This window comes from Gymnodraco acuticeps, unplaced genomic scaffold (genome assembly GCF_902827175.1).
Source record: "Gymnodraco acuticeps unplaced genomic scaffold, fGymAcu1.1, whole genome shotgun sequence".
In the NCBI taxonomy this organism is placed as follows: domain Eukaryota; kingdom Metazoa; phylum Chordata; class Actinopteri; order Perciformes; family Bathydraconidae; genus Gymnodraco; species Gymnodraco acuticeps.
In genome coordinates, this window is record NW_022990869.1 from 482,547 (window position 1) to 504,358 (window position 21,812).

A 21,812-nucleotide genomic window follows, 5' to 3' on the forward strand; every position below is an offset into this window, starting at 1 on the left:
ACCTTACAATAGATCATTTACCAAAAGGTTTTACATTTTCTTTGCCATTCCTTGTCAAAATAACAAATACACAACCCTTTGCTTTGTGCCAGAGCTTTTATTAACAAACAGTAGAAAACATTAGTTGCCACTGCACATGTAGAAATTCAATTATGTTTTATTTAGAAGCATATTAAAAGACTTGTTACAAAAAGGAAAAGCATTCACATAACCGCTTAGTTAAGGCAATGGTCAGACCAATTCATACGGGGTTTTCACTTACACACACATCAACTGAGTAAAGCGGCGCAGTCGTCCTGTTTCTGAAGCAAACCTGTCTTAGTATGTGAACCAGATTGTAGCCAATGATGTAAAACATTCACACTTTAGGTTTTACTTCAACTGGAAGGACATTTGCTCTACACTGAGTCGGTTAAGAGGTTTTCCTTCTTTGGCTAAAGGTTTACATTTCAATTAAAAAGGCACAAAACGGAGCAACCGTTTAGTTCACATCATACCAGTTGAATTACATCCTTTCATAATAATACATTTTAACCATTCAACACCCTCTCATTACATTTGACCAAAAAGGCACTTCGGATTAATGCCGCAGTTATTGTGAAAGACTTTGGTTTAGAGCAAGTGACACATTGGTGTGACAGCAACCCACCACAACATTTTAAATATAATGCAAACACGCAATATTATGAAAGAGCTGATGCATAGTGATAGCAGTTCAGTATTGCAAGATAACTGACAGACCGCAGATGTGGCCATCTTTAAAATGGCTAAATGAATTGTAAACAGGACAAGGTTGAAAGATAAACTCTAAAAAAAGGTCTGAGTTTGGCTCGTGCGTTCATACAAATATGAAATAAATAATTATACATACATATAAAAAGATGCCCTCCACCATGTTACACTGCTTACAACAGCAGGGTTAACAAATCCCTCATTAATTTTTGGTTGTATTATGTTCACCATTAGTGTCATTGACAATATTTGCCAAGAGCAGCATTACATTTTAACTTCTGCCTTCTTTGACCATTTCTCTTTTGACAAAACATCAGGGAATAGTTTACCGTTCAAAGTCTTACACACGCTTTGCCGAGCACATTTTACTGAAGGCACACATGTGAAACTCAGGCAACCCTGGAGGATTCACCATACAGATCCAAAAATCACAATCTCTCCACCATGAGTCCACAGATTCATCAGCCGTCTTCCTAATCGTTCTTCAGAGCGTCTCCGTTCTTCAGAGCGTCTCCGTTCTTCAGCTCCCTCATCTTCCTCCTGTTCAGGTACCCGGTGCGCTGCAGACGGTTCATCCTTGCTCCAAAGAAGATGACCAGGTCGATCGGCACCAGCTTGGTGGTCAGCCAGCCCTGGGAGGAAGGAAACATAAAAAAGGATTGTGGGTTAAACTACAGCTTTTAGGATTTCCTCTTTGGAAACAGAAAGATGAATGAAAACCTTTTACAGGACATATTGGAAAATGTAGGTTTTATATCAATTACACACATTTGTAAGCATGAAAAAACAGTGTTTAACCCTCCTGTTGTCTTCGGGTCAAATCTGATCGATTTACTACTTTCATCAATCATAACTTTTTTGTTTTACATTCGATTGCATTAAGGCTTTATGATATCCTTCACAGTAGACATTTGAACATATCAAATAGCTGATCACCACTTTCATTGAATGTTGGATGATTTAGTCAACTTTGTAACACCCATGGTGTTCCCGGCCAAACATGACCGCCATAAAGAAAAGGAATTAGTAACCATCCGGATCAGATAAACACACACACAAACACCAACACACGCACACACACATACTCTAGATGTGTTCCCCCACCCGTATGTGCCCATCCCCCCACATGGATCACACCTGGCACACGCAATACATGTTCAGTGTCTGTTCTTTGTATATTTACTGCAGTTGTTCATGTATGCCAGTATTCTGATACAATATGTACAGTTTGAAAGGGTGTTAAATGAAATGTGGTGATGATTAATGGTTTTTGTGTTAATGTGATAGCAGTTAAAACAGGACCGGTCAAATTTGACCTCGAACACCAAAGTAAGGGGGGGGGAAACGAAGACAATAGGAGGGTTAAGCAAGTTATACATAATAGGTTCAAGGTTTGGTCATTCGCACCACAGCTAAAATTTAGTTGTTAGCAAATCACAAATCGAAAGCATAGCAATGCTTCTATGTCAAATATTTCACAGTATTAACAACTTTTATTAAGTTGTTGTGTTATATTCATTGTTTTATTAAGCCTAGCATCCTGGATGTACACTAGAAATGCATTTCAACTGAATATATATTTTACATTAAAGTGCTAATGGGGAACCAGAAGAACCTTTTGTATCTTAGCCTGTGGAGTGAGACTATGGAACAGTGTGAATGTGGAGCTAAAGCGATGTCGAGACATTAACCAGGTCAAGAGGAAATACAGAGACATTATTTTCTCCAGGTACAGGGATGGGGAAGGTGTTTGACTGTGTATATGTGTGAGTATGTAGGTGTGTATATGTATATATGTCCAACAGGTAAAGCAGATTAATAATAACAATAATAATTAATAATGATAATTATTTATAGATTATAAATAAATCATTTAGGGACAAGGGGGTGAGATTAAATAAATTATACTTCTTCTCACTCCTTTTCGAACACTAGATGTGGGACTGTTTATGTTGCTAATGCGGTTGTAAATGTAATTTTTTTGTTTTTATTTCTCTTACATGACTATGCACTGCAACATTTGTTTTGTTCGAAATAAAATGTATCAATCAAATAATGGGGAATAAATCAACTACTGAGCAAGAAAGTTTAGTTTGAAGTCTGACAATAACTAAGATAAGTTGCTCGTCACAGCAACAAGTACAATAAGAGTGAAACGGGCTACAGAAAGCAAGGGTTCACACAAGGATAATAAACATCAAATGTAAGAAATAAAAATGAAAGTAACTGTATAAATATAAACATGATTATGGATATGTCAAATATGTCAATTTGGAAGTGCGAGTCCAACGTATGTGCATTATGGTGCAAGACATAAATGCATACAGTGCAAGTAACCATCTACATTAATGTTTACTTGATGTATACTTGGATAGGTTGAGCATTTCAATATAAAGGTTTCCAGTTCTTACCATGACGGCATGAGGGAAATATCCATTGGTTTGGCTCTGCAGACCCACAGTGGCAAGCTCAGACAGCACATAGCGGTCGGGGGTGGGTTTGTCCAGGGTGGGCTTCCTGATGCGAGTCATTTTGGTCACCACGAAGAAGGGCAGCACACTCTGCATGAGGACAAAGGGAAAGTGTGAGATACGCTCAGATAAAAGCCCTTAAAACGAGAGAGTCCACACTCTAAAGTTCAACCAGGGGCATTTGGGACCAATGGTGGTATAAGAGGCACTTTTAAAATGACATAATATATTTTCTGTAGGTTTGTGTGATGACTTGGGTTATCAGGTGAGAACACACTCAGGGTTTGCTGAGGTGAAACTGCTGTAAACACTTTAACCACCAGGTGGCACATGAGAATACTACAGAGGAGCTAAAAACAGAACAAACAAGCCTCATGTGGAACATCAAATTCAAAAATACCTCTGCGGTATAAATGCATCTACATGAATGTGTTTTGATTGAATTACACTTCAGGCAGGACTGGCTGAGAGCAAACGGATTCTTTTGAGGTAAATATGTGAGGCAATTCTATCAGGGGTCATCAGATGGACAAATCTTAGATGCTTTTTCCGTGTGTATTCGATTCTATAAAACAATGGTACGCTTTGTTCTACTGTAACTCAAAGTAAGCAAGAAACCATTTTGTTAAGCAGTTCTCTTTCTGGCATCCATCAGGCTCAATAGCCAAATAACTGTAAGTGTCTTCCTACTCTTTTGCTAAAAAACAAAACAAGGTGGAGGAGGTTAATCCCATTTGGCCAAACTCAATCTCACCTGGATGATGACGCCCTGACGCCTGTACTCTTCCTGAAGGCCACGAGAGAAGAAATCCACAAAGGCCTGCAACCAGAACGATGAAAGGAGGATACATTTAAAACACACCAGTCTGTAAAATGTTGTTTGTCATCACAGCCTTCAAATTAGGCAACATGAGGAAGGGTCGGCATCATGAAACTAACAAGGTACTGAAAACTAATTCTTATAAATGACAGAAGCAGAGATGTTTCCATACCTTTGTGGAAGAGTAGACGGTGAGCAGAGGGAGGGGGTACATGCCGCTGGCAGAGGAGATGTTCAGGACGACTCCTTTGGACCTGAGGAACACAACAAGGTGGATTTAGGACAAGGACGTTGCTTTATTGTAAGGCTAAGAGTAGCACTGCAACAGGCACATTGCAAGGACTCAAATTGAGTGTTGTACGAGATGGCATCAGTCAGAATGGTGCATCATTTCGGGAATATTTTCGAATTAAGAAAGCCTGCTGAAAATCCTCCATTTCAACACAGCTGTCATAAACAAATGTACATGGAGTTCCTCCTTTGCAATACACTGATTTTCAGAAGTCCTTTTCTTCTTTAAATCCACAAACTTTTAGAAAGATTTTCCATGCCAGTGGAAACCCTGCATCTATACAAATCGCGCACACACACACGCTTACAAACACACACAAAGTGATGTTCCACACACACACTAAAACAGTGTGGTAGTGGCCGTGTGTGTTGCCATGGCAGCCTGTTGCTGCAGTGATGTAGTGGAGCGACGCTCCAGCCTCACACGGCACCAAATGTGCTGCGCTGCGATTGGCCGACAGGAGTCACATGGGAGCAGCGCAGCCAATCGGGTGGGAAGAGCACTTTGTGTGAATTGAAAGCTTGTCAGCAGTGTGAACAAAGGAGGAGAGGAGATGCAGGGAAGGAAAGGACTAGGAGAGGATTTCTTATTCTCTTACTGGTTTTATATAAAGTGTAATCTTCCAAATACTTTTCTTGTAAAAAATGTTTAATTTCAAGATTTCTTGTGTAGCTTTTGTGTTACAATCCCTCATTTAACAACAACTATTTGACCGCAGTCATGTCGCAGAACATGGAGGCCCATCATTGAACTCACCTCTCAGCCATCCTGGGCAGCACCAGGCGGGTCATCTGAGGAAACGACAACAGGCTCATTCAGAATCAGCAGTCAAAAACAATGATACAACTCATGAAGGAGAGGAAAGAGTTTTATTTAATAAAAGACTATAAGTTTTAAGGAGAGAGAGAGACGGGCAGAGAGAGAGTTGCGTGGGTGGCAAGCACAGACAGCGTTGGTGTAGTCCACCGTTGCTTTGGGAACAACTGAGACACTGCAGGTACCGTGAAGAAACGGCAGAAGAGGAGGAGGAGGAAGAAGAAGAGGAGGAGAACAAAAGGGGGAAAAGTGAGCAAGAAAGTGATATGCATGGGAAACTTTAAAAAACAGTTCATATGATTATGTAGTTGGAAATCAGAACTGAACATATTCTTCCTGAAGAGCAGCAATATGCAGAGACGCTTGAAAACAAACTCACATGGCAGACTGAAGTTATGTTGACGTTAACCATGTTTGTGATGAACTGTAACAGAAAGCACCAGTCAGCTAAACACTCACACAGATTATCTTTAAACAGTAAAGAACTTAAAAAGATATAAAAGGAAGCACATTATTTGGATATTCAGTGCATTAAATGTAGCTAGAATGTTAAGGCTTAAGACGAAGAAAACCGGTATTATTTTTTGCTTTTTTCACGTTTAAAAAAGGACAGAGTGCACTTTTAATTAGCAGCATTTCCATTTGAAATCATAATTAATACAATTAAAATAAAACTCACATTGTCCAGATCAGGAATATTGAGGTAGTACTCGGGGTAGGGGTAGGAAACACCAACATTGTTCACTGTTGAAAACAAAAAAAGGAAAAAAAGAAGTTATACTATCTTCCCAAAACAACTTGGATGCTGAAGAAAGCTCAGAAATTAACCACAAGGTGGAAGCAAAAGCAAACGAGACATTCCTAGTCCACACAGCCACACCTTACCAGTAGAGCACATTTGGCAAGAACAAAGAGTTCCTAAAATGTTCGACTAAAAAGTATGATGTCAACTCTTGGGTGTAGACGTCTAGAAATACAACAACAGCTGACATAAGTGCATCTTTAAAAACGTACACCATGAGGTTATGTTAAGTCTCTTAAGTAGTATTTATGCTCGGATAACGCGTGGGTTTCGTAAGAATAATTTAACCAGACTTCAGAAATTAGTCAAGGTTTTCTGTCAGTCTAGACAAATAATTCAATTCAAGAATCTAAATCTCAGGAGTTTAAAAGTGATCAAATGACTCCACTGTTTAGAGAGAATTTGCAAATATCACCACTGTTACTTTCCAAAATAAGTGTTTGTAAGATTTCACTTGGCTGATGCAGTATGTCGTGAAATTTAAGGTAGGTTACCCAAGCAGAAAAATAAGGCCAAAGTGCAAAACTTTGTGTGGTACAACAACCTTTAACCAAATGAATAATGTCCTATTATTAAATGCTACAGACTAGGGGGCTTCTGCTGTGAACACAATGCCGCTTAAACACATGGCAAGTGAATGTAAAAATATCATGAAGTGGTGTTTGCCTTCTTCAGTGTTGCTCTCTTATGTCTGCATTACAAAAGGGTCTTGGAGTATGTTAACTTCACTGAAGAAGAACAATAAAAAAGCACGAGCTTCGAGGTGCAAGGTAAAAATTGGTAGAGAAAAGGATCAAAACAAAAAATCAGAATTTACCAAGAACCCCGATCTCTAATCCAGCCAGCCCCGCCTCGATCTTTTTGTAAATGTCACTCCTGCCAAAGTCCACTGCGATGGTCCCGGTCTCCACGTTGTACTGTTCCTCTGAAAAGGAGAAACACATTTTCATTTACTATAATGTTACAACAATATATATTTTTTCCATTTAACCATTAGTTAACCTTGTAAGGCCAGCTGAGATTAACTACAACTTCCACGAGGCTACCTTGGCTGGAGAGCAGCATTCAAAAGTTACACACGACAACCCAACATCGAAGAAAAGAAAAACAAATGTGTGGATATATCAAATACACATGCACAGTGACAGGCAGCATTTGATTTGTTCACCATAAAACGAGACCAATTTACTTTGTTCTGAGGGGAGCACAGTAAAGCTTGGTCACTCCTTTCTATGCATGGCAACAATTACATTTTACAATTTCAGTGATAAAACTAACTCAGTAATGTTAATTAATCTAGCGTTCACCCTACACTCATGTCACAAACGAGCAAGACTGACATGAGCAACCCCCGTTTCAAATGAATGTAGCATGAAACCAGTAACCGTGAGACTTGAACTGAAGAGGGCACTGCATACTAACAAACCAGCCGAGCAACAACCACCCCCCCCCCCCCCCCCCTTAACTCCGCCGTCATGTTTGACGCGCCTGCTGCAATTACAATTGTCCAAAGACTCATTTAGCTGATAGGTGGCAGAGGGGGTTATAAGATGAAAATTCCTCTGATTTGCTTTGACAAAGACCAGCAGTGTGTCAGAGGATATTCAGAGTTTAGACTAGGGGAAAAAAAGGGGGGGACCTGAGAGATGCAAGTAAAAAATAAAGGGTAGGGTTGCTAGACTCCCTGAAATCTATATCCAGCTCAGATTATATTTAGACATCACAACCTCTTTGGGTTAAAGCAAGGAAAAAACGAGATCAAATAATAAGCTTTGGACATGATGGCAAATAAATATTAAGGCTCCAAATTGGTATCATTTTGGGGTTGCCAGGTATGTGTGATTTAAAAAAAAACTATGCACATATTTGCAAGAGAAAAACATTGTTAATTTAATTACAGGTGGGACAGGGCGGTTCATGCGGTTACATGCAAAGGAGGGCGGTGTTTTTTCCCCACTAATGGTGAGGGAGGAGTGCCAGAGTTTGGCACAATGCATCCCGCTCGTGACTACCCATCAGCCCCCTCTGTGGACTTGAAGCACGACAGGGGAAATTGCGCTGTGGGAGACGTCAGAGACAGATGGAAAGAGAGCGAGTCAGGGAGAGGGCACTATTTAAACAGAGGGGGGTGGGGGGGGGGGGACACTCACCATTCAGACTGTGTTTTAACCTGGTGTAGCCTTTAACACAGATGCTCATTTTACATCTGAATGAGGAATGCATGGTTTTGTTTTTTACGAAATCTCAGGAACGGGTTATTTAATGAGTCCGTTACAAAATCAAGACTGATATTTAACCCATCTTCCTTCATACCAAGAGGGGAAGTTCTTAGACACAGCAATGCCTTTGTTAGCTGCACGTTTCCAAATCAACAACACTTCTACAGAATGGAGGCACGACTTGGTAGATGCAAAGGTTTGGAGAGTAAATCTACTCAAACAAATACTTTGTTTTTGAAATATGAAGCTGATTGATCCACACCTGTTGCAACACTACATAGTCAATGTAAAATAAACTCATGCAAACCTGGATTTTTTTTTCCTTAAACAGTGCAGCGATTATTTTCCCATTTTGTTTTCATTATAAATCCTTAGGTCAAGGCTATAGAGGCCCTCTTATCTGGGCCTTGGAAACCCTGTAGTCGACAGGGTGGTAGGTTGCGCGTCACATCCCGTCCACACACACACACATCCCGTCCACACACACACACCCCCCGTCCACACCCTCAGCAGCCCACTCACTGTGCTCTTACACCAAATGGATTTCCATGATGTTGTGCAGACCAACAAAAAAACAAACACTTACTTAGTAACCTGGCCACGTCATCCAGCTTGTCCTGGGAGCGACTGATCAACATCAAGGCAAATCCACGGCGAGCCAGCTGGAACGAGAAATACAGTACGTTAGTAAGGAATGCATCTTTTAATATATAGGTGGACAATTTCATGTAAATTGAAACTACTGATGGCAGCAAAAGGGACAGACAATTTGGAATATCAGTGCCTAGAAATCACTGTCTTGTCAGTTTCATTTAACATATCAAGTCATATCATAGATGTTTTACTTTAATGAATTCAAGTGGTGGATTTCTGTATAAATACCAACACAAGCATAATACACTGGGTAAAATGGCGGCCTAGCGTTGCGTGACAAGCAGCTAGACCGAGCGTAGCACCAACAGCAACAGTATGAGTCAAAGGCCCTACATGACTACATTATACAGCCAGCACACACACAGCAGTTTGGGTCGACATGAGGACGGGTAGCCCAGATCCAACGTGTGCTTGTTACCTCAATATGAGCTCTCGTTGACGAACCTGTATTGAAGTGCATATGTGTGAGGACTCTCTTCCACGCTAATAGGTCTGTAAGAGCTCTCCCCTACCGTGGCCTATGAGTGAACAGTGTGTGTGTGTGTGTGTGTGTGAGTCACAGCTATGCCTTGATAGAAATTAAATAAACAAGGGCCCGGGAGCCTCACCTCCTCCGCATAGGATTTCCCGATTCCATCAGTGGCGCCCGTCACAACTGGAGACAGAAAAGAAAGATATGTTAGTTTTGTTTCTCTTTTTTTTACAATAATCATACATACAGTATGTAGCAGGTCAGAGGTGGAGTCTATTTAACTAATAAGGGAGTAGATGCTCTTAAAAATCCCTAAAAGTTGAACAAACCAGTTCATAATCCTTGATAATGAATTATTGAGACTATGATTTCACTTTACGTTTTGGATCCATGTTCTCCAAACCTGTCAAATGACATTATCAGCATTTCACTGTCGGTCACACACTTTCTCCATCCACCATTTATCATTCTTTCACCGCTTGTGTTATCTTTGATCTCCTCTACAGTAAAAATTAACCTCACAAATATAGTCCTCATTGTTCACAGGCTTACGACACACCTTCACACATCAGGTTAGACCACTTTAAGTATTCTCAATAATAACAACTCAGAGTCTCGACGTGGAGTTAAGCCCGGGGCTGTTCACAGGTGACGACGAGACAGGTATAAGAACACCTTACAAGCGGTACATCTATTATCAGCCACACCTTAAAGTACAATTAAACTGCTATTTAGGAAAGGCCTCTTTCTAAGCTCTTAACGCATACTCAATGTCAAGCAATGTTTCTTTTGGATGACGGTGTCTATTTTCACGCAGAAATAGGGAGTGTGAAGATGGAGCAGATATGAATATAAAAACAAGACAATAAAGATGGGAGGTAAATCCCAAAGCAAAGAAAGGATGAAGATTGTATAGAAGTGGAGATAAGATAGATTTAAGCAGAACAAAAAGGTATAGGATTCACCTCAACGTGAGGACAAGACGATGATCCTCAAGATCAGGTTTATCTGACTGATAATCTAGCGTATCTGCAGTTTATACAAAAAGAGGAAGGAGAATGGCGTAAAGAACGGAGCAATTTGGGCAGAAAATCAGGGGAAATATTGAATAAAAGCACAACAAGAGAGTGGTCGAATGTCGGGGAGACCGAGAGAGGGAGCTGATGTACTTCCAGTGTTCAGAGATCCTCACCTTGTCAAGCAAGCAGAGCTATTTTTAAATCAACCCCAGCTCCTTCTTAAATGACGGAGGAAGAAAGGGGAAGAGAAGGAGGACAAAAAGGGGGTGAAGGTGGTGAGGAGGGATTGGGGTACTCACAAATACACACACACACGCATCATGAATATATTATTAGCAAAGCTTGATGAAAGATTAATAGACGTAGAGGACATTCTCTGGCAAAGAGCAGCAAAAAGAGACAAGATGAGAGAGGGGGGGGACGCGAGGAGGGGGAGGAGGGAGTGATGACGAACATTGAGCGGGAGAAAGGAGGAGGGCGAAGTGGGGTAGGGAGGATGGGTGAGGAGGGATCCTAGGGGCGGCTAAAAATAGAACGAAGAGAACGAATGAGCGAAGGAGACAGAATAGGGATGGTGGTGGAGGGGAAGAGAGGAAGATGAAGAGGGGGAGAAGAAGAGGGGGGCACAAAGTCAAAAGAAAGCAGAATCCCTGGTTATTTTTAAACCCCCCCCCCCGTGTTAAGAATGAAACGCTCCGTGGCAGAAAAGCCTCAATGGGCGCGGGCTGTACCAACTCAGGGTCTCGCTGCAGATGCAGGAGGGGGAGAGGGGGAAGCAGCGCTGTGAAGTAAAATGGCTGAGGGGGGGGGGGGGGGGGGGAGACAACAACCACCTCAACATCAAAATCAGCTTCTTCTAATATAATCAAGTGAAGTGAACGAGGCTTATTTGCTTCAAGAGCGACACAAAGTCAAATCTATATCACAAACAAATAAAATATGATGTTCCGTAAACATGTTAAATATATATGTTCTCACAATTGCCAGGATCGGTAAAATGCGGTTATTTTTAGGTGACAATCATGCAAAATGTGAGTTTATCTGATTACTATTGAAGGAATAAAATGATTATTAAGAGAGTTAAGAGCATGACAATTAAGACGACTGGAGTTACAAGGACGCTTGAGTCGAGGGTAACATCAGAACAGCCTCTTCAGAGACATTTTGTACCAACAGGAGAAAGAAAGGAACATTTCATCACACCGAGGCCTCCAATGCCTTCGAGGAAGATATGACAATGACTGTTGAAAAGTACTGTCCATAAAAATGAAACCATAAAACCCAACGAGGAGCCTCAGTGCACCGACCACATTCCCGCCGTCAGACAGGACTGTAAAAACACCCTAAAGAAAAGCACCTGATGTCGTTCCCCTCGGAGTGTCACGTGCATCTGTGTGAAAGTATGTGTTCAAAATGCACGTATCGCATAGGCATGTGAACTTTAATCTGGTGGCGGAGAAGCGCAAGAATCTGTCACGCTCCAAAACACATGACCGTTTGAACTCTAATGTGACGGAAAATAACATACCGTGTGCCAAGTGCCATCTTAACTTCACACTTTATGGTTCGATTACTGTCACACAGAAAACAGATACAAGTGTAATCAAACAGGTTCACTAACCCTCGAGTCTCTCATCACTAAACAACAAGTTAAATCTCTCTTATTAGCAAAGTCTGCTGCAATTCAAAACCTACACATTGTAGACCTTAAAAGAGACTATTTCATTATATAAGAATACATACTAAATATAGGAACTGGCATCAGAATGTGCCCCTATATCTAAAGACATATTTCTAGCTTTGCTCTCACTACTTTCATTTTAACAGAATTTAACAGTGAAAAGAACTGATCTACTAAAAATATAACAAAGTACTTTTGAAGTATGTCAAATGTATACTTTGTGTACTCTTGGAACCTGGGCGGCAGGTATGTTTTGAGAATAACCCCTCCACCCTCCCCCCCCTCTGGCCTCCAAGACATTTCCTTTACAGTTCACCCATCGTCAGTGCAACAAATATTCTAAGTAACATTTAATAATGGATATGGAGAATATCATATATATATATATATATATATATATATGATATATATACACACTAAATAAATGAGGAAATAAAATCCTACACTGGAGGCTACATACAGTGAATATGAGGACATGTCAAATAAAGAAAGAAACCTATTAAAGTCTTGCACTGAACACAGTGTCCAGAAATAGCATTGTTCAGTTCAGTCACAAACAAACTCCCCGGTGCTCCCAGCAGGACTTCATTTCCTTCACGTTAGCAACACATTACAGCTGTGACACACTCTCTCTCTCACACGTAATGTAACAAAAGCATCTACGCAAGCAAGCACGTGACTGAGAGCACCGCTACTGACGCTCAGAGACACACAACAAAGGCTGAAAGCGTGTTGATGGGGCAAATGAGAGTGAAGTGTGCAATAATACAAAAATAAGATGATTCTGTAGAGGGCGAGGAAGACTAGAGGTGGAGCGAAAGTAGAAGAGAAAACAGTCAGTTACAATTCTGCGTTACTAGTATTCCTGAATTGGAAATGTAACTGAAGTAGAAATACAGAAGCATGATTACTTACAGGAACAATATTAACACCCAAAATGTAATGGATTACAATTATATATAGCATATTGTATTATGGAAATACTCAAATCAACGACAACGGTGTCAAAATGGTCGAATACTTGAGTAAATGTAGTTTGTTACATTGCAAAACTGGGTAAGAGGAGTGTGTGAACGTATTACGAGTGTGTGTGTGTGTGTGTGTGTGTGTGTGTGTGTGAGTCCTCTCATTCATTCCCAGCACCCAGAAATGGAGGGAGATTGTGAGAGAAATTTGACTTGAGAACAACATTTCATTTGAAGAACATGGTGCTGTAGAGTGAAATAAAAAGCAAAATATAGAGACAGAGAAACACACACTAGCTGTATGGAGAGAGGCAGGAAGTGTGTGTGTGTGTTGCCTCTCATTCCTTCCCAGCACCGACGCTCTGATCCCAGTTCTTTCTCCTCAGAGCTGCTCCACCCTGCCTGCTCTGAAGCGTCCTGACGGGGGCGCCACATCTCTGCCACGCTTATTGCTGCACATCACCCGAGGTATTGACATCCCCCAGCCTTTTCTCCCTCCCTTTTCTCCCTCCCTTCCCTCCGCCCTCCTCCGCAGTAGAGCAGCCCCTGCCTGCTCACTATTCCGAGGGTCTAAAAAAAGCAGCAGGAGGAGTAAAAATAGCAGCGCCTGCACTGCCTCGTCTGGGATCTGCCTGCCTGCCGCAGCACCTGAATACCAAACAGACCTCCCCCCCACCACCATCATCATCCCCATCACCAGGACGACCAGCCTGCTGCATCCTCAGCCCTTCACCTAAAGCCTGCAGATGCCACAATGAGCTCTGCAGGCTGGGAAAAACACACAGGATCTGATTTGTTGAGCAGTGGAAAAAAGCAGAATGTGAAGAATTGTTTAGATTGACATGGATCGCCATGGATACATGTTTGAGGAAGAGAAGCTGGTGTTAAACTGCACATCTTGAGGAAGATGAAGGTTCAAATGGTTTGCTGATGAGTAGAAAAAGCTAAAACTAGAAAACTGGCATGGTGTGACCATCAGTTATCCAAAATTGTGAGTTATGTCAGATTCAAACCCCCCCCCCCCCCATCACATCCACAATTAAGATTCTCAGTGAGGAGAGACTGCGGTCCTTGTATGCCCCGCTCTCCTTACGTCCTCTTATGTAATCTGTCGCACCCCAAACTCGCCTATCAACAAGCAGCCCCCCCCCCCCCCCTTTCCTCAGATGGAGAAAACAAAAAACGATGGAGGGAGGGATGCAGCATGAAGATCCAAAGACAGCTCATCACCCTCACCCAAACACATATTCTCCATCCGCCCACCTTCCACATTCAAACACATGCTGCTGAAAATAGCAGGGGGGGGAGGAGCAGAGTCACATGGGTGATAGAAAAGTCGACAAAAATAAGGCAGGATCGGGCCGGGGGAGACGGAGAAATGAGGGAGAGGGAGACAGAAAAGAGAACTTCAGAGCTGCCCAAGATAGAAGCAGCGTCTATATTTGGGTACAGAGGGGAAAAAAATCAATAGTTGCTTCACTGCAATAACTTGGATGGAGATATTTTTAAAGTAACTAGTGCCATTAAGGACATACTGCACTGTGTTGGCGTTTCTTATCCTAACAAAGCATGCAGCAGGTGACTTCACTCATTAGTCCTTCCTCTGTTCTTGTACATATCATATTCTATTTACATGTATATAGACTTTTTGTTATTTTATTATACACGTTGCATTGTTGGAGGAGCTCAAGTCAGAATCATCTCATTGCCATTTCTACACTGTAGCTTATGTGACAATAACGCCTTTTAATCTTGAATATGACTGGAGGATCAGTGAAGTCACCTGCAAACACTCAGTCCTCAATTACATCCCTGCTCTTTTAAAATAACTCATATTGCTAGATCACATTGATGCGTAGTTCCTTTAAAAGCAGTGGAGGAATGCAAGTAACAAAGAACATTCACTGAAGTACATTTTGAAGTACTTGTACTTTACTATTTGTTATTAAATCTACTACATCTCAGTAGCCTATCTTGTACTTTTCACTGCACTACATGTCTGTTTTATTTACTATATACTTTTTGAATTCAGTTTAGCAAGTACAAAATATAATTACACTAGTAAATACACACTGATGTATAATTATAGGTTAAAAAAAAATCCAACAGCAGTATTTAAAGAACTTGAAATGTGCTCCACAGTTAACAGATGGGATGAACACATTATTGAATCAACTATGAAAATCCAGGAATTCAATATTTAGGAATATGATATTGGCGCAGGTAACTTTAGAGTATTTTTACAACTTTTTATCGCTACTTTTACTCAAGTAAGATATCTGAGGACTTCTTCCACATCTGGTTTACAGATATATGTACACTTATATCGTAAAAACTTGTATTTAGCAGCAGGAATGCATGGTACCAATCATTGTTAAGCTGCTGAATACTCTGAACAGATGACATTTTATCCATCAATCTTCTTAAGTTACAACCAAACAAAAGAGTTTAAACAAATCTCTCAAATGGTCCTTAAACTCTAAAATCCCTTGCATACCTTCTCCCTCTCACACACACACACTGCATGTCTATCTATTGAGTAACTTGTCTCGTGTGATTGATGTATTTTTATTTATTTATTCTTTTACAGAGGTTAGGTAATGACCTAAATTTAAAACCTGACTTTCTTCTCAAGCGTGTCCCACAAAGACTGACGCAAACATCTCAAAGTACATTTCAACAGATACTCGAATCCTCGATACTGAATAACCTGCCTCTCTGGCATGTTGGACTGCAACCAACACGAGCCACACTTCACAGAATGCATTTAACAACGGATCGCAAACATGCTGGTGGTCCAGTAATGTGTGTTTAGATCACAAGACTGCACAGGTACTCGTTCACAAACTTGATGACCTGGTTTTCTTCTTATGTTAACGCTAGACACTTGGAACGAGTTTATAGTAAAAGAAAAAGCATATGGCTTAAGGTCAAGTTGCAATCATTTTCTAAAACAATTACATCTGGAAATTTTGGCAGGTTAATCAATGATGTAATAATCTTAAGGTGCGTCCTTAAAACAATTAGGAAACATTACAAAGTGAAGCAATATCTTAGCGTCAGTGAAACTTAATCGAACTACTTCATTTGTTGTCGGTTTGGCTGGATTTCTAAAGTGCAAATGGTCTACTTTCTTGCACATTGACAAAACATATTAGAATGTAAAGACATAAATACTAGCCATCATGATCAATACTAAGAAAATACGATTCAGTCACGACAACATGTTGGTGTGCAAACAAATTGAAATGGAGAGAGAATGTGAGAGAAACATAACTTGAGAACAACATGCTCGGGAGGATGGTGCTGTCGAGGGAAATAAATAGCAAGACACAGAAACACACACTAGCTGCATGGGAGAGAGAGGCAGGAAGGGTGAGGGAGAGGAGGGATTGAGAAGAGGTTTAAATGAAGGAGAAGCAGGGGATCCTTCTACTTCCTTTTTACCCATCATCCCTGGCTTCAGCACGTGTCACAGAGCGTGTTCATTACATTGACAGCCGTGTTCTCTCCGCTCTCTCTGCCCACACACACACACACACTAACAAACAATCTCAGAGAACTAGGGGGAAGCACATTCACAAGGATGAAGTGCAGACCCTGCCTCAGCTGAAACACATTTCATTCACACATGTGCACTTTCCTTATGTCTATTCATACAAAATAAACACTGACATTTACCTGTCATAAATAATCGCCTGCAGTTAATGTTATTAAACTTGGCAGCCAAAATGTGTATTACTGGAGTTGAACACAACGCAACTAAACTCTTATTGGGACGGAGTGGCGCAGTGGGCTGTGCATTGATCATCAGACCAAGGGTGGCATTGGGGAACTCCAGTTCGAAACCCGCCCCCGTCGCCACTGCGTCAGGCCGTTGTGTCCTTGGGCAAGACACTTCATAATGTATTATCTCTTCGATTTACACACGGCATCTATTGCACGTCTGTCCGTCCTGGGAGAGGGATCCCTCCTCTGTTGCTCTCCCTGAGGTTTCTCCCATGTTCCCCTTTAAACTGTGGGTTTTCTCTGGAAGTTTTTCCTTGTACGATGTGAGGGTCAAAGGACAGAGGGTCTAAGGACAGAGGGTCTAAGGACAGAAGGTGTCGTTTTTCTCATACTGATATTCTGAACAATCTGTGCTGTTGTATTTGCTGTAAAGTGTCTCTACTGTAGGCTATTTTTATTTTATGTACAGCACTTTGGCTCGACCAAAAATCGTTTATAAATGTGCTATATAAATAAAACTTGATTTGATTTTTCATCAGATCAAGGGGGCGTTGGGGAACACCAGTTCGAAACCCGCCGCTGCGTCTGTAAAGCCGTTGTGTCCTTGGGCAAGACACTTCACCTGAATTTACTCATGTGGGTATTGTCCACAGTACATGTGTGTAATGTGTATTTGTAAAGCGCTTTGAGCATCTGGAAAAGCGCTATAATAAATGCAAGGAATTAACCTAAGCCACTTGTGCTGAACAGATAAATGTCTGTATACTTATATAATAAAAAGGATCATTTTCTCAATAAACTATGATCAAAAAGAGGGAGGACTTCTAAACCGCATGTCACATCACTATCCTCATCCTTTTCGCAAAAAGCTCCCGTTGGTCTGATTTACTTTCATATCAAATACGTTTTATGCACAAGCAATGCAACATACACTAACTGCCTCATAAGAGATACTGGAGGTTGAGTTAAAAGAAAATAAGGAACTACTACACATTGGAGTGAACACATGCTCAATTGGAAATAATACAATAATTATTCGTACTGATTTATGAAAAATATCTTAAATACAATGAAAAAGTTAAGAGTCTTAAAAGAAATGTCAACTCCAAGTCTCAATGTGTTAACGTGCAGGAATCTCCCTTTGCAATTGGTCTATTCCTACATTTTCTAAAAGACAATATTAATTATGGATACAATTGTGCCTTTTTTGGTTGAAAACTGCAATCCTTGTGATAAATGTTTTTTTAAAGAAAAGAGAAAGGGCTGCAAACATGGGAAAGGCAGGATGTGGAGTGTGAGCAGGTGGATGCACAGTGCAGCAGAGAGGCTGGGGAAGCCGCTTGCTTCCATGATGCAATGCTCCTGCTCTGCCACTATGGGTCTCCTCCACCAAGGGGAAGACCAGCAGAGGAACTCCAGAGAAATCCCTGCTCTCCTCTGGTGCCGGAGCTCTGCAGCCTCAGCATGCAAACAGTGCAGTGATTACATGGAATCTCTGAACACAGAAGACGTACATTACATTCAAATGTACTTGACTTTGCAAACAGGGAAGGGCTTCATTACTTATGACATCACTTACGCAAACTTAAACTCTATCACCGGCACAGACTCAAACCTGTCTGACCAGGACATACCTGCCGTCTCCTGTGGTGCAATAACAGCATGTGGATTACTTAATGCACATGCTGACAGGGTGACAGACTCAAACGTGACAAATGTTTCTAGAAAGCATGTCAGTTCATTTCTGCGGCTGAAAGAAATAATGTGATTTCTATGAAATGTGTTGGTTGCTTGGTTAGTCAATATCCTCTTCTTACTTTATGAAAAAGGGCCTTCATTTGAAGTACAGATACAAAGCTAGATGTTATATTATCAGTCAAACTATTACAGTAAGTATTCAAAATGATTCTGTTCAGCTACCAGCTACATGCAGGGGCGGACTGGGACTAAAGATTAGCCCGGGAAACTCGACCGGCCCAACTCGGTACCGCTAGTCAATTGTCAACAGGGGGGGGGGGGGGGGGCTGCTAGAGTGAATTGTCCGACCGGCCCACTTCGGTACCGGAAAACTCCCGGTATTCCCAGAGGCCAGTCCGCCCCTGGCTACAGGTTTACTCTGTCCACCATTCAAGTGCCTTTACACAAGCAAAAGAACCCTTAAAAAGGTTTTGAAATGTCAAGCTGAAAATGTTTAAGAACTTTGAATAAGTCATCATTTACTGTTATGTGTAGAAACAAGAGCTTATGGTATGTGCAAACTCCTAACATTAACTATTATACAACTGCATGACTCTGGAAACAGAGTGGATTCAGAGAAGATGTAAAGGACAAATAGGCAGATTGAAATAAAGTTTCTGTTGCGCAACTTCAACAGTTCTTAACAAATGACACCATTGTTTCTTTCTGGGATTTACAATAAAGAACAATAAAGAGCCTATTCAAGAGTTAGAGGTGGTTTAACTTGTTGCAACAAGTGCATCAGTCTTTGAGTGAAAGGTGGAGACCAGAATCACACCACTTGACGTAAAAGACAAATCACACCCTCCCTGAGCGGGCCTGACCTGCACATCTGGTACAACCAGCTGAAGGAGGGCAGACTCAAACATCTACCCTCCTCTACTGCTCACTTCCTGCCATGACTCCAACCGTTGGCTCGTCAGACAGGTGCCAAGAACTGGTTTCAGGGAGTGGCTTGCAAGTTCAAGTTAAGAAAAGGATAAATTAACATGAAGATTAGTTATACAAGACTCCTTTCCAAGAAACTGTTTTACAGCATGTCCTGCACTCTTGATGCAAACTAAAATATGTTTTACTGCACCAAAAATGAGCTCTTCTGGACTAAAAAGGAACAATTTCTGGTCACTACAAAAATAGATATCACTGACAAGATACGGGGGTGCAATGGAGGAGGGTGGGAGTGATTTCTATATGACCAATGGATGACGAAGCGATGAGCAAGCTCATGACTCATCGGTGTGCACCGGTATTCCTCCGCATTTTTCAGCAGAATCACAAAAGAAATGTACATTAGTCATTCCTAAAGGCACCCTACCTTTGCGCCACGCGTCTCTTCGCATCTTATGGCGCACAGGACATCAATTAAACACTCATTCATAAAAAAAAACAAGGAGTTAAAAAGGCACAGCGAGTCACCGGGAAGATAAAAATCAATGTTTTCATAAAAATTAAGTCAACAAGCATTCAAATCTTCCTGGTAGACTGGTTTAGGGGATTGTCACCCTGTTCCGATGCAAAGAGGAGAGCTCGGCAACAATTGCCCAGCAAGAGGCTCCAGACGCAGCAGTCTTCTCCAAAAAAAGGAGACTGGAGAAGTGGGTCAAGCCATGGCAGGGGCGATTCCTATGAGACTACCAAACCAAAATACACTTAGATTCAACCATTAACTCGCTCCTATGTGAACAAACAGGCGAACAAGTAAATTAAAAGGCTTAAATCCAATTAAAAGCCGGTGTAATGTAACCAAACATGTAGGGCAAATTGGATAAGGTAATCTGACAAGGAAAGAAAGCGACGCCACAAGCATGACCAAACACCGCCTGCATATAAATCAGAAAGTCAGGTAAAGGTGATTAAAACTAAAAAATGTTGGACCAACTGCCCCAATGAGACACATTTCCAGGAGTCAGAAGCTAATGTGGGATGTAGGTAACGTTTTAAAGTGGGCATAAGGGTTTGTCTTACATCATGCAGATGGGCTAATGTGGTTCAGTAGTGCGCCGGCTGAGAGCTCACCCACATAACAGCTCTGAAAAAGTGCGTATAGCCTGCGCAATTTGGCTCCTGGCTCACCAATGTGGGGCATCCCCATCCCGCAAAAAATGTGTGTGAAAACGCTGACTGGAGCCCCTGGCAGCTGGGTTTGGCGTGACAGAGAGAAAAAAAGCAAATTGAGCTAATAAGGACCATTATGCTGCCAGTCAATCAGCTGCTTACCTGCGCTTGTTACGCAACACCAACCTCCCACTTGAATTAAGCCACAAAAACGAACCAGAATGCAGCTTTTTTTCTTCGTGCCAAGTGAAGTTTGAGCTCAATAACCTCATTCTGATGTTTGCACGTCGAGTCTATACTGCCCTCTTCGTGACCGTGGTGTGAAAATTGATGTGACCGAACTCACCAGCCCATTTGCCCAGATTTGGATAGATCAGCATCCCGTTCCCCAAGACCCAGATCCTGAAGCCTGAGAGCAGCTTGTAGAGGACCCACAGCACCAGGGAGGCCACGGTGAACGCGCCGACCCAGAAGAGCAGCTTCTCCTCCACGTTCATCGAGTTCATGGCAGCGGCGTGTGTGTGTGTGTGTGTATGTGTGGAGACCTCAATTTTAGGCAATGTGCTCTAATTTCCAAGACACAACGTGAGAGAGAGTCCCTTTATAAGGAGGTTGTAGCATCACACACACTCCCCCAACACTTGTCTAGCCTGATTTAAAACGCACCGCCCACCTGGTGCTTTAGCCCCGCCCCTTTTATGCTCTCACTCGCTGCAGCAGCTGTCTGTCGGATGATTCAGCCTCTGGATTGGTGCGTTTGCGTGTCAATCCTCTCCACAGCGCTCCCCATTCATTAGGTTTTCTGTATGAAGCTGGGTGGGTCAAAGGGCGACCGGGATGAGGAGCGATTGGGCAAACATTACTTCAGATCCCATCCGGAGGCTGCCATTGGCTCTCAGCGGAGCAGGTTTGTCGGTTTCAGTCATGATTATGAAACCCTCCAAACCCACGCTTTCGGAAAAAAACTGCCTGCACCACTTTATGAATGAAACAATGCCCTCATTGGTGAGAAATGCGCACCTGATCCCGCCCCTGGGAGACAGTTTATTGGCTAAAGTGATGCCAGTCTGTGAAGTCAGCATGCTCCCACCTAGACATGAGTCACTCGTCTATTTTAGGTATTCCGCCTGCATCATACTGCTGATACCGACTGAAATGTGCTGCAGTGAGACATGTTAGCGCACATTTGTCACCTGTATTGCGGCAGATAACTCGTCCAAAGGTGCCTCTGTCTGCTGTAACATATCGAATACAGGTTCCCCAAACAGGAAAAACTACAATTCGCTTTAGACTCTCGCGAGAGTACGCACATAAAGTAAATTCCCAATTTCTTACATTTAGGAGGGGG

General features: G+C 41.8%; 1 protein-coding gene across 1 annotated transcript; it reads right to left on the reverse strand.

Annotated features, from left to right (window-relative positions):
• Window positions 1-81: 81 nt before the first annotated feature.
• hsd17b12a (hydroxysteroid (17-beta) dehydrogenase 12a) lies at window positions 82-21,093 on the reverse strand. The gene is made up of 11 exons (XM_034233326.1): window positions 20,811-21,093; window positions 9,415-9,461; window positions 8,739-8,814; window positions 6,751-6,858; window positions 5,811-5,875; window positions 5,511-5,555; window positions 5,072-5,106; window positions 4,196-4,277; window positions 3,958-4,023; window positions 3,144-3,293; window positions 82-1,364 (listed from the first exon to the last, which is right to left on the reverse strand). The coding sequence occupies exons 1-11, from the start codon at window positions 20,968-20,970 to the stop codon at window positions 1,206-1,208; spliced, it is 993 nt and encodes a 330-aa protein (XP_034089217.1). The 5' UTR covers window positions 20,971-21,093; the 3' UTR covers window positions 82-1,205.
• Window positions 21,094-21,812: the final 719 nt, after the last annotated feature.

Excerpts from the sequence above, each read along its gene's own strand:
- hsd17b12a (XM_034233326.1), bottom strand. The coding sequence starts at position 20,970 with ATGAACTCGATGAACGTGGAGGAGAAGCTGCTCTTCTGGGTCGGCGCG. Across the intron at positions 9,462-20,810 it reads AAATCTGGGCAAATGGGCTG|TTGTGACGGGCGCCACTGAT; the intron begins GTGAGTTCGGTC and ends TTCTGTCTCCAG. Across the intron at positions 4,278-5,071 it reads CTGCCCAGGATGGCTGAGAG|GTCCAAAGGAGTCGTCCTGA; the intron begins GTGAGTTCAATG and ends TGTGTTCCTCAG.